This window comes from Alexandromys fortis, unplaced genomic scaffold, assembly GCF_014885135.2.
Source record: "Alexandromys fortis isolate MF-2015 unplaced genomic scaffold, M_Fortis_MF-2015_v1.1 scaffold_14, whole genome shotgun sequence".
NCBI lineage: Eukaryota > Metazoa > Chordata > Mammalia > Rodentia > Cricetidae > Alexandromys > Alexandromys fortis.
In genome coordinates this window covers 11,365,615-11,379,789 of record NW_026067910.1, presented here as the reverse complement: position 1 = coordinate 11,379,789, position 14,175 = coordinate 11,365,615, and the positions used below count along the sequence as shown (strand labels likewise).

At 34.0% G+C, this 14,175-nt stretch overlaps 1 protein-coding gene across 1 annotated transcript in view; it reads left to right on the top strand.

The window, feature by feature from the left end:
* Trdn (triadin) overlaps positions 1-14,175 on the top strand; it is a 285,314-nt gene that overhangs the window by 115,310 nt on the left and 155,829 nt on the right. The window contains exon 11 of the mRNA XM_050137969.1: positions 4,675-4,701. Coding sequence (XP_049993926.1) covers positions 4,675-4,701 — 27 coding nt within the window. The remainder of the gene's footprint in view (positions 1-4,674; positions 4,702-14,175) is intronic.

The window sequence follows — 14,175 nt, the reverse complement described above, 5'->3', positions numbered from 1 at the left end:
GACTGCTCTTCAGACTGGAGAGGAAGGGGGAGAGGAGTGGGGGGAGGGGGAGAGGAGTGGGAGGAGGGGGAGGGAAATGGGAGGCTGGGAGAAGGCGGAATTTTTTTTTCAAAAAAAAAAAGAAGAGAGGCGGATGTGGGCAGCATATGCTGTGAGCATGCACGGAACCATCATTGTGAACATCATATAATTGTAAAATTGCGTATTACTACTAACTGTAAAAATAAAAGCAACAGAAGTATAAAAACAACAACAACAACAAAAAAGAGAATCCTATTAATTTAATTGAGTGACTCAAAACCCTTGGCCAAAGATTGCATTCCGAGTGACTAGAATGTCACTTATGTTGACAATCTGACTTCTCAAAGTCTGAACAAACACCAAATCATTCAAGGTAAGTGTCTAACTCTTTTCTAAGAGTCAGAAAAATGTCAATAGATAACAGGGAAGTGGGTCACATGTTCTTTACGAATTACAGCAACCTGTTAGATAGTAAATAAATATTTTGGTTTGGTTAGCTAAACAAATTAAATGAATTATATTTTTCAAATTTTAAACAAAATCCCTAAGCAAACTGTAAGTCAAAACTACTTTAATCCTAAACTAGGAAACACACATACGCTTTCATGTGATTGTTAGAACGTATGTATTATGGAAGTTCATGAGTACCTTGTTCATACTCTTCAGAGACATTCTTGAGTGTTTTGAGAACTAATCTAGCCAAAGATGTAGCACTGTTGTTTCCATTTCCTGTCAGCTACAAGGTGTTTTGTGTTATCCACATAACATATTTTTCAGTGTGAATACTCTGACCGGAACAAGATACTATGGTCTCCACTAAGTCCACTAACATGTCTTAATTCACCCATTTCCCACTTGTTTCCAGACATTGCTTCTTTGTGGATGAAAAATGTGTTAGGATCATTTCACATTGATGTATAAGTTTGCCTCATCCACCATGTTGTCTGATAAGCCCGAGAAAGCTTTACCAAGACATAGGAGATTAGGTAGTTGAAGTGATAAGAATTTATTCTCTTATAATTCTAGAAGCCTGAAGATTAGGGTTTCGGCAAAGACAGGTTCAGAAGACAATCTTACAAGCATTTCTTTCACTACTTGTTCCCAACAGTAAAGAAGTCGTGTTCTAATCCCTCTTTCTGTAGTGGAGTCAGATCTGTGAGGATTTTGCCCACATATACATGAACTCATTCAACTTCCCAAAAGGTTCCATCTTTAATAGTTACACTGAGACCCTATTTCAGCATAAAAACCTTGACATAGATGATGACATACTCAACTTGTAATCTGTGGTTAGCTTCAAGCTTAGTTAAAATAATCTAAACATCTACCTTATGCAATTAGAGTTGCAGAAATGGTTTGGAGAAGCCAATTATTTGCCTACTTTTTAGAAACAAAATCTCTAGACTATCATTTTCTGTACTTGATTTTCATTTGTGTAAGTTAAGACTTTATATTGAAGTTACATAACAACCAAACTTTGAAAATCTCAACTATTTCTGTATATTTTTAAGTACATGTTAAACAAAGGACTTAGAACAAATCTACTAGAACTCAGAAACACCACTCCCTAAAAACAATGGAGACAAAGAAAATGTTTATTCTTTTTCACTTATGGACATTAGTAGTTCAAGTGACTCAGATAATTTATACAAACTGCCAAGCAGTCATCTCCATTCCTAATATTAGCAGGACAAGCCACAGCCTATAAATATTAGTGTCATCATAAGTGTCATTGGATTCTAAAGAGATGGACATAAATCAAATAATTCAGTATTCATAACTGTAGGTATTCTTTGGTAATAAGATTCTTCAAATATTTGACTCTAATTGATCTTCTGGCAGAAGTTTATAAAACACCCGAGAAGCAAATGTTTTGCCTTTCACCCTGACACCTAGAAAATGATGTATCATTTTTACAATTGGATGCTTCAAATCTTTTGTCACAATTAAAGGATGATTAATTCGACAATTCATCCCAGGATTCCATATTATGTTTGCGTGAATAAAATAACAGTATTTTGGGATGGTGAGCCTTTTGCAAGTAGGAACTGCTTATGTGCAGAGAGGCAGAGTCCTCTTTCTGATACTTCTAGCACTGAAAAATTCCCAAGAAGCACAGGTATCCAGATAGACTGAGCTCAGTAGCTCTGTCAGGCATTTCAGAAGTGCTGCCTATGACTTCATTAACATAATTGATTAAGAACTAGGACATATTTAGTATTAATCAAGCTGTTTTTAGTGACACTGATTATGCCAGTTCTCTTGATGCACTATTTTTGTCTGGAACTTCTTTAGGAATAACTTGCAAGAAAATGGCTTTGTGTTAAAAAGAAAAACATGTACATGGCACTGAAGTATACCGTTTGTTTTGTAGAACGTGGGTCAATGTAGAAGTAGAAACATACTTCAGTTTTAAGGGTTTTAAAGTAGTGCTTTTCATATAGAGACTAGATTATTACATTTGCTCAAAGAGTTTGGAAACAACTTAGAATGTTTTCATTAGAAACCTAAAAGCTCGTCAACCTTGTAGATAAAACTCTTTAAATCTATAAAGTTCATTTTATAAAAAAGTCTTTGTGCTTTGAAAGACTTTGAAAATGAATGTTTTGCAGCAGGTACTTGTTATAAGGAACGTCACTGTACTTCTATCTCTGGCCACTCAGTGTCTTGAAGTTGTCCCTTGCTTTCCTTGATTGCTGTGTTCTCCCTGGCACATGATTTCTGTATTGCAACAAAGCTTTTACTATTTTGAATATTTGAATGCAAAGGAAACTGCATATTAAATTATGTGCATTCTTCTGTTCTTTATAAAATATTGGTCTTGGGAATATTGGTTACAAAACATTAAAAGGATCTTACCTAGTAATCGATTAAATAAATCATTTTGGTAACTGTTGTCAATATATATTTAAATCTTGACATTGCTTAACTAGCACTGATTTTAAAATGGACCTAAATATAATATTAATTTTCATACTCTTTTTACGTGCATTAACTTTTGTTCTCACAAGCTCAGAGAGGACCTCAAATTCAAAGGGTGACTTATTAATCCTTGAAGTATAAAAGAGAGATGAGAATGATTAATTTTTCTCACTCAGAATAAACTTTGTAAGATTACATTCCAGGAGGTTTTATGATTTAGTATGAAAAACTTCTTACTGTCAATGTTGGTAGTATTTCCACCCACTTCTCCAAGGATGACTCTTTCTCTGGAAGGCTCAGGCTTTCTCTACCTTAACAGAGTCCTTAGAAATTAAGCAGGAGCTGGGCGGTGGTGGCACACACCTTCCACTCCAGCACTTGGGAGACAGAGGCAGGCAGATCTCTGTGAGTTCCAGGCCAGCCTGGTCTATGAGAGTTAGTTCCTGGACAGGCACCAATGCTACAGAGAAACCTTGTCTCGAAACAAAACAAAACAAAAACAAAGAAAGAAATTAAACAGGGGAACTTCAAAGTTGTTCTCCATTTCCCCAGTCACTAACAATGGTAGAAAAACTATTTCCTAAAATCCTCAAATAAACAAAATTACAAGGTATCTCATTCCTTTTTAAATAAAGAATTGTGATTACCTAACTCACCATAGATCTCTGAAGCCTCTAGTGTTTGTTATTAATCACTGGAGGATGGGAAGATACCCTTATACAAATAACGAACATTTAATGTGAAATCACCAGGACCTTTCTATTGTAGCATATGTATGGAAGGAAGAAGTTAAATTATACTTAAATTACTTTTAAGTATTTTATTACAAGTACATAATTTAAATAGCAGCTTCAATGCATTTACTTGCACCTTGATATATAGTTAGTATTAATTTTGATCTTATCGTTATAAAAATATTATAACTTTGTAACATGTATGTAGATCAGAAAACTCTAGAGATAAGATCATGATCACACAATCTAATCTCATCTCTATCATTAATCATTTACATGATCATGACCAAACAATTAATATGTTATGACTTTCATGTCTTCACTTCCTAACTTAGGAATCATGAAATCTAAATTTAAGTAGAAACTGGAGTCAGTTTTGGCAATTCTTCTTACACATCTCTCTTTCATTTGTTTTTTTCCCTCGGTGGTAGATTGGTAATAAACTGTCTTATTAACAGATTGAAGTCTACATGGTTTTTTTTTTTTGATAATAGCCATTGCAATGTGAAAGTACAGTTAATGATATCTACTGGGATGTCAGTTTTCTCGGAACAACTATGAATCATTTTGTATGAAATAGAAATGTGAGTTGAATATATCACAATGGCTACATTAGTTGGGAGTAGCTCAGCTATGAATGAGTCAGGTTATGCAGTAGCAAAAGATCTATTCCAAGTTAGAAAGAATATTTAGTTAGATTTATGTAGATACAGAGGGAAAAGGAGCATCATATAAAATTAATATGAATTTACCATAGGACACATTGTAGGAAAGGTTCTATAGGATCTACCAATACATTATTCACAATTCCTTTAAACCAAAGAACTTGGTCACCTCAGGTATTCTGTGACATATATTCTGTGAAGTACAAACCATAAACTAATAAAACAAGAATTTAGTCTCTATTTTATTCCATTGATTTTATGATACATGGGATTTATTCAACTTTAGGTCACTATACTTTATAAAAGTTTAATTGATGATAAATAATTTTGAGGGTTTAGAAGAGAAACACACTCAGGAGGCTACTGCTGTAGGAGGAAAATGTGCTTTAATTCTAAAGGGATACACATATAGTCAAAACAAGTCCAGGAATTGAATATGATGCAATAATTTTAGAAAGAAGATCAGAGAAATCAAGGAAATTGTCTATGATGATGTAGATCTAAAAATGGCATAATTGTAATTTGAAAGCAGGTGTCTCTTAACAAGGCTCGGTGCTTTCCCCATTATCTCTGAATGGCAATTAGGTTTTAGGGCTTCATATAATTGCTAAACCTCTTAACTGACTTGGGTAAAATTTGACTTTAGGAATGAGAATAGATTTTAAGGGGTAGCAAGATCAATTTTGATCTGGCTCAGTGTATAATGCTTCTCCGTCATTCAAATATGTGAATTCATGAGCTTAAAGAATAAAATATTTATGAATGTCTGAGCAGAGTTATGGTGGAGCACTGCAACCACAGCTCAGACTGGCAACTCCTATCAACCTTTAACCTGAAGAGCAGAGAAGTGGAGATGTTTACCATACTAAAAAGTTAGTGACTAGAGAACAGATGCAAAATTTGAACATCTGCATCACTAAGAGAACCTAACTATCAACACTCCAAATGGTAAATGTAGTAATTTTAGTAAACCAGAGAACAAGGGATAAATGTTCATTTATTTCTATCTTTTAAAATATGAGCTCTCTCTCTCTCTCTCTCTCTCTCTCTCTCTCTCTCTCTCTCTCTCTCTCTCTGTGTGTGTGTGTGTGTGTGTGTGTGTGTGTCTTTCTATCTCTGGCTTTTGAGAAGTTCTCTCTACATTACCCTGACTGTCCTTGAACTCTCTATGTAGGTGAGGCTGGCCTCAACTCACAGAGATTCATCTGGCTCTGCCACTAGAATTCTGTGTACACCACCATACCTGGCCTTTCCTATGATTTCTTGATACTTTGCCCAGAGTCCTGAACTAGAAGCATGCAGAGGACTTGGGCATTGGTTGATAACATTCATATAAAAGTCACTATGGAGACTGAACCCAGAAAGTTCATGAAGTTTTTGCTACTTGTTTGGCAGGAAGCTAAATTTGGTTTCCACAAATAAATCTCCTATATGAAATGGTATACATAAGAATGTGGAAAAAACAAACGGTGGCACAGATCGTGGAGTTGTCAACTTAGTACTAACACAACATTTCTTGAAGAATGCTATGAAGAACTCACATCTATGACAGTTGGTGGATCAAAGGTTATGACAAAACACTTTTGGAGAAGACTTTGTATTGCTGCCTTGCATTATCACAGGATCGAGCCCTTCTGTTTGTTTGTTTTTAAGAAGGTGTTAATCTCTTAGTTCAGTTATTTTCAATTTTTTTTTATTCAGATAGACATGCTTTTCAAAGAACATTCACCAATCACCTAGGGGCAAATTATCTCTAAAACACTTATATAAAGCTTAATTGAAAATAAACATACAAAGTAGGTCAATCATAGATATGAGTCCTTTGAATACAGACTACATCAGAGAAAGATTTGGAAATGGGAGGAAAACTGTTGATTTAATCTGAATTCTCGAAAGAATCCAGAACCAACAATCTTATTGGAAATGAAAGTATATAGCTCTCTATCTAGCATTTAGTATCTATGTATCAGCTATCTATCTATCTATCTATCTATCTATCTATCTATCTATCTATCTATCTATCTATCATCTATCTATCATCTACCTATCTTGAGATGGGTTAATTTTAAAGACCTGCTTCTTGAAAATATTAATGCTTGCCAAGTCCAAAGTTTGCAACACTTGTAGGCAGACTAGATTTTTGGGAAAATTTGTTAAAGCACTGAGTATAAAGGAGCGTGACAATAAAATTCCTACTTCAAGTGGTTTTAGACATCTTACTTAAGACTTTCAATTAGCTGACAAAGGCCCATCACATCCACATCCTGGAGATGATTCACTTTACCCAGTTTCCTGTTTGAAAATTACCATCGTAAAATAGCTAGATTGGCTGTTATCTTACCTCGCTAAGATAATACATCAAATTAACCATTGTGAGCATCTTCAGACGGCAATTTGGAAAGGGATAGGGGATGCAACTGAGAGGAACAAAGTTTTCCTAATACATACAAGGCCATAGGTTCAAACATAACCCTAAAATAATAAAGGAAACTAACATAGAAAAAGAAAGTAGAAAATAAAACACAAAGAGAAGGCTAAGGATGTAATAATGTGAAGGAAATAAAAGTTACAATAGTTCCAAGTGCTGAAGAGATGGATAGAACAAAGATAAAATAGGGATCATTCATAGAAAATGATTATAACCTATTCTGGACTGCAAATTTTCCCTCTCACACATGTACTTGAGGTGCTTGGGAGTGAATTGAAGATCCAGATATAAAGCTGATTAGTATTCTTAACTTCTCATTGACTCCCATGGGCATTGTGATGATTTTAGAATAAATTATTCTGAAGGCCTGTTCTGTCTTGAAACTTTTATCATGTATTACACCTTTGCCTCACTATTATACTCTGAAACAAAGTGTATACTAATGAGTATTATCAATGAAAATTCATGTTATCTCTCTGAGATATAATCCTTCAGTATTGCAGAGTTGATCATTTTAAACTTGATTTTGCAATGAATTTACGTTCACAGAAAATTTTTGTACACATTTTAGCAAACTCCTTCTGATATCAGTGGCATGCAATAATTGTCTACTTACTAAAACTGAGAAAATAAAATCAACTCAGCCATATTAAGAATTACACATTCATTTGACTTTCATTTCCCAAAGTTTTATGGATGCTTAAAAAATAAGGCCAACGTTGGTAGTGGAGTAATGAACTGTACATAGATTTTTCTTTTGTACTCTAAATTCTAAGTGGTATTCTAGAAATTTTCTGGTCAGTTCTGTCTATGCTGTGTTCTCAGAATATTATTAATTAAGCATATAAAAATCACTTCACATTTGAATAGGCAAGATTTAAGTCCCAGAAAAAAAAAAAACAAGTAATCTGAAAGATGTGAAAAAAAGATCAAAACAAAGGGAAGCTAGGTACAAATAGGCTGAAGTATCTTCCAATGGTATTTCAAGAAAAAGAAGACTTTTAAGGAAGAGGCAGTGAAGAAGTTACATGCAAGGGTTTTCTCGATGAAACCCAAAAATTCAAGATGTAAAAGCAAAAATAAAGGATTACATCAAACTGAAGTGCTGATTCTGCACCCAAACTAAACAGTCAGCAAGTATACAGACAGTCTGTAAAATAGAAAAAGGACTGCCTTATAACTATGCATGTGACAAGGAATTAATATTTGTCGTAGGTAAGGAATTGCAAGAGCTAAAAAGAAATCCTCGAAAACCCAGTATTAATGGGCAAGGCACATTTTTCAAAATAAAATACACAAATGACAAACAGGTATGTGGGAAACGTTCACCACAGAAATCACCATGGGAATTTAAATCAAATCCAGAATTAGACATATTCTCATTCATCTGTGAAGACTTTTAACTAAAAGATAAATGATAACAAGTAATAATGAGGCTGTGGGAAAAGAAACCCCTACATGCTGTTGGTGGAAATTTATATTAATACAGTGTTATGGAAAGTGTAGGGATTTTTTTCTAAAAATTATAATAAAACTACTATGTGAACCAACAATTTAACTACTGAACACACACATGTGAAAAGAATATGTGTGTATGCATATATATATAGATATATGAAGTCAATATCTTTAAGATGCATATATGCTTTTATGTTTATTGAGACAATGTTCACCATAAATGAGCTATAGAATAAACCCAAGCAGCTGAAGACATGAAGGTTATGTAGTCTATGGTCTCTTCTATTTAGCCTTATTAAGGTTAGAACCATTATAATGAAATACATATGCATGTGTCTACAATTAATGAAAGAAGAGGATGTGGATATGAAGAAAATTGAGGAAGGAAGAAAGGGAAGGAAGAAATGCTACATTGAAATTACAGTCTCAAAAGGAAACAAAAAAATGCTAGAACCAATATTTTCAACGTTCGTTAATTGCTTTTTGTGTATGGTATTATTAGTTTTCTTTTCCCTTTTGAATTTTGTGCTATAAAATGATCAAAGAGAAAATTAAAGATGAAAATGTATGTTGGTCAGTTTTTGTGAACATGACACAAACTAGAGTCACTCAGGAAGAGGGAGCCTCAACTTAGGAATTTCTTCCATCAGAATGGCCTGTGGACACATCTATGGATTGTGTTCTTCATGATGGTTGTGTGAGGGCCTTTGCCATTGTGGGTAGTGCATGGGACCAGAGCCATGTAAAAAGAAACAAACAAACAAAGAAACAAAAATCCACAACTGAGAAAGGAATAATGAACAAGCTAGTAAGCAGCATTATTTCATGGTCTCTTTTCAGCTCAAGACTTAAGGTTTCTGCCTTGAGTTCCCAGACTGACTTACCTCAGGATATGGTATATAGGATGTGTTGCTTTCATTGGTTGAATAAAGAGACTGCCTTGGCCTTTTGATAGGGCAGAAACTTAGGTAAGCAGGAAAGACAGAACTGGATGCTGGGAAGAAGAGCAGAGTCAGGCAGAGGCCATGAATTTCCGGCTGAGAGGGACGTAGATTAGAATCTCTCCCGGTAAGCTATAACCTCATGGTGACACACATATTATTAGAAATGGGTTAGATCAAGATGTGAAAGTTAGCCAATAAGAGGCTAGAACTAATGGCCAGGCAGTAATTTAATTAATACAATTTCTGTGTGATTATTTCAGGGATTAAGCTAGCCGGGCAGCCGGGACACAGCCCGCAGCTCCCTTATTACATATCTGAAAGTTATAACATAAAATCAGTCCTAAGTCATTTTTTGTTGTTATTTTGTCATAGAAAAATAATATATATATATATATATATGAGGTAGTTTTATAGCAGAACAGATGTATTTCAAGCAGTTTCTACTATAGAATTCAGATTGGAATCTTTGGTGCTAATTTTGCTAATTTTTTTAATAAAGAAAAAAGTGGATTCCTTTGAAGTTCTTGTTTACATGTACAATAAAATAACCAAGAAATGTATTTGATATTTGTATTGGTTTAATATAAATGCTTTCCCTACTATACGAGCTATGATATACGATGTTATTTTTCCTTGATGATCAATGAGAAAAGTGGTCACATCTTTTAAACTGGTTCTGTTCTGGCCAAATGGAATGAAGTATCTTGAAACTATTTACATGTTGAAAATAGGGGACATTTAAATTAAATGAGGCATTTCATGCTACAGGAATAAACCTTAAGGAAAAGATATAAGCATATATTATTATTATAATAGTATACTCTATAAGAATGAAATGTATGTAGTTCATAAGTTAAAATGTTAAAATGAAGTTGACATAAGTTAAAATGAAGTTGACTTTGACATACTAAAACCATTGGAATATGAAATACTGAGTTCTTATATTAGGCATTAAATTCCACTTTCAGAATTAGTATCCATTAAGCATATTTTTAAAAATTAAAAGGCTTTAATTAAACCTTAACCATCCTTATAAATATGACCAACATAATGATGTTCTTTTGTAATTCTAAAGTCATGTCATATTGGGAAATAACGATTGAATTCCTCTGATCTATTTTAGTAAATCAAATCCAAATTTCTCAGTTGTCTATTATAAAAATGACATTGTCTTTGAAATGGCATTCTAATGTGAATTTTCACTGTTAGTTATAGCCAATTTTTACCCTGTATAGCAATACTTTAATGATGAGAAAGTAAAGCTCAATTTGTAATGTATTTAAGCATTCTTGACATTTCAAACATAATGAAGGACATTCACAGTCCACTTCCAATTACTGGCAAATATAGAATAATAAGGCAAATACAAAAAAAATAACTTCATTTAGACAATATGATACTGAAAATGAAAAGCTGTTAAAAAAGCATCTTGTACTTATGTTTTCTTTATCCCCAGGAAAAAAAGAAAATGCTTTGTCAATGTTTACAACACAACATCTTGAGGAATTCAGGAATCTGCATAAAACTTAAATCATTTAAAAAAGCTTATTTTTCTCAGAATAACAGCATCATGAAACAACACAAAAGAACAACTCTATAAAGCTTCTTGATAGGATAAATTCATGTTGGTTGGTAGCTACTTGCTTTAAAAGAAGTCAAACAAACTTTGAGTGTTTCTTTTGAAATTTAAAAACCTAACTGCAAAAGTGTCTCTTTCACTGCCATCCATCCCGTGTCTTCCACTGGCTCGTGTTTGTTTATGAAATGAAAACAAAGTGAAACAAGAAAACAGATGTGGTGTATTTCATCCTTATAATTGTAAAACACCCCATATTAATACAGTCAGTTATCTTAAAAGTCTTCTAGATATTTTGAAAGATTTAGGGGAAAAATCTGTTCATTTTAAACATTGTGTAATTCATAATAATATTTTTATTTAAAATACATTAGATTATTCTTCCTTTTTGAATACTTTTTTGTATTAAAAACTCAGTTATAGAAAGCACAAGTTATTAGGTCAAAGAATTATCATTGGGATAGAATAAAAAAATACCAGTTAGACAATGAAGGGAGTGTGAGATAACGTTTATTCCCTATCCTTGCCTCAGTAAGTGCAAAAGCAGTGCAAAATTTCACTTTCCTTATTACAGGGTACAGAAGACAGTGTGTTCACTCTAAGATTTATACTCATCTTCTGTCATTTACACAAATTTTTAAATTCTATGTAAATAGTCCATATTCTCACTAACTACAGATGTACACATATTTGCCTATGAATTAAGTATATTCTAATGTATCCAAGACATGCGCTTTTTTTTCTATTAGCAAAGTTTCTTTTATTCTTGAGTTTTTTTTGTTCTGACTCAAACTATAACATTTTAAAACTTTCCTTTAGTCATAAAATAAGTAATTAACTGAGACCCTGTTATCCCAGTATGCTTGAGGATCAGAGAAGAAATACAATATGATACCACGAAGAAAAGTAGTTTTAAACTACAAAACCTAGACTCCTTTTGGATATTTACTTCATGAGAGCTCAAGTTCTCCTCTTATAGATATAAGACACCAAATGTCACTGCATGCCTTCAGCTTTGCAGCTATGTAAGCTGAAAGCCATAATAAATACACAGACCATAGGAAGGATCCACACAGCATATAGTCTCAGATTGTGGGTTTCCCTCAGGTCTGGCTGGTTTTCTTGAGTCGACCTTCCTGGGTGTAGCCTATGCCCTTTTCTCTCAAAGATCTAATGTCATCGTGAACTTTCTCTTCTCACTTTGTTTCTCACATCAGAAGTCAAAGCTTTCTAAATTCCTGACCCTTGCAGCCGTCTTAGCATAAGATTACATAAGCACGTATACATTTCATAGCTAAAAGTCTCTGAGTAGCCACTGGAAACTGTTAAGGAATTGCAGCTTGGAAGTTATTTGTTAATAGTTAATAATGAGAACTACATCCCAAGGATAATGTAGGCCACTACTAAAGAAAATTGAAGGCAAAGAAAATGGATTCTGGTTTTGAAAGGTCAGCTTAGTTATTGCAGACAACTCAAGTGAAATCCTCAACCGAAAGACCCTTGCTGTCATAGTAACAATTGCATTGCAAAGTAATGTCTCTCATTATGTCATATGCTTCTTTCTTTGAAGAGCCGTGATAAAACTCAAAGAAAAAAAATAGCTAACGGCAACAAAAGAACATTTTTACTGATTTCCCCCCAATTCTTACTTATCATCTCACCACTTAATCCAGTGGGGTACTTGACACCACTCAGCGGCAAAGTCTCTGCCCACTGAAACATCACTTAGAAACATGGAGCTTTTCTGATTGATGAACTTTAATACTCTCCTATGTTACTATAAGGAGAATAACATAGGGAAGGAGAGGGGAAGAAATGTTCTCTCACACTTCTTTCATTGTCTGTCTCAATGAAAATTCTTTGACCTAATAACTTGTGCTTTCTATAACTGAGTTTTTAATAGAAAAAGGATTCCAAGGTAATAATTTAATGCATTTCAAATCACAAAATGTCTTCAGCATAAGCTGCAATATTCCATATGATGGCTACCGCAGAAGCCTGCCCCCAAGTCTTGCACCCTGTCTGTATTCACTACTACACCATGTTTTCTATGTATCTAGGATATTCCAGTTTCAAAGTCTTGGCAGGCATGTTTCTTCTTGCAAAAGTAGCCCAAGCACTCCCATTTTTCTATGGTTTTCTTAATATCACCATTAAGAATGATTTAGCCATGGTCAACCCTAATGAAAACAATGCTTTGTTACACATTCAGATTCTCTAATCTGCTAAAAATAAGTTTCAATTGTCAAATTAATAATTTTGGAAGAGGTACCCTTAGTTAAAGAGTTAACTCAGTCAAAAGGCCGATTGATTTGTCTGTGGGGTGATTTTTGGATTACTGATTAATGTAAGAGGGCCCAAAATAATGAGTGGCATAATACCTAGGCAGGTGGGCCTGGGTTGTGTAAAAATAAGATAGGTGAACCTGGAAGAAAACTAATAAGCAGTTTCCCAGTAGTCTCTGCTTAAGTTCCTGCCTCCAGGTTCCTGCCTTGTCTTCTGTCAGTGATGGATTGCAACATATAAGACAAATAAATCTTTTCTGTCCCCAAGCTGTCTTTAGACATGGATTTTGTGATAGCAACATCAAAATGAGATATTATGTCTTTTTATTTAGTCCTTATCACAATCAAACATTATATATCTTTTTGTTTTTCCCTAGTCATGATTTCTCTGTGTTTAGGCCTAGCTGTTCTGGAAATTACTCTGTAGACCAGACTGAGTGTGAATTTTCAAAGCTCCACCTTCCTCTGTCTCCTAAGAGCTGGGATAAAAGGCATGCACCACCACTGCTGAGCAGATGTTATATATCTTAAGCATGCCTCTTGCTTTAAGCCTTTGAGAAATACCGATGGTATATAATGGCTACTTACAACTCTAAAGATTTTTAAAGTAATCTGTTCCCAGTAAAACTGGCTAATACATAAAGAGTATGTGAATTTCATTTGAAGTTAGAATCAAGTAATGATAAGTTTAAATACAATCCAGTAATTTCCCTATAATTTATGATTGAAGATGGAAGGTCTACTACTCAACAGTTGCATTAGACAATGAGCAATTATTGGACTTTCCCCATTGTTATCTATAGGGTGTGGGTTAAAAGCCAGCATGGGTGTCCTTGGCTTGAATCCTATTTGTGACCTTTTCTTGCTGTGCAATGTTGGGCATCTGCTTTGAGATACTAAATTTCAGTTCATCCTTCTGTAAATGGTAACTGACAAACCGTAACCAAAAGACAGCCATGAGTATTCTTCTTCCTGACATCTCAGCTGTGATGTAAACAGATATGCTTCTATGTGAGTAATTTTTTTCTGAGGTTTCTCAGTGGAAAAAAATAAAAAAAACTATTCTAGGCACATATTACTTGGATGCAGAAAGATTGATAATTTGCACTTACAGAAATCAATAAGACTCACACCTAGAAAAA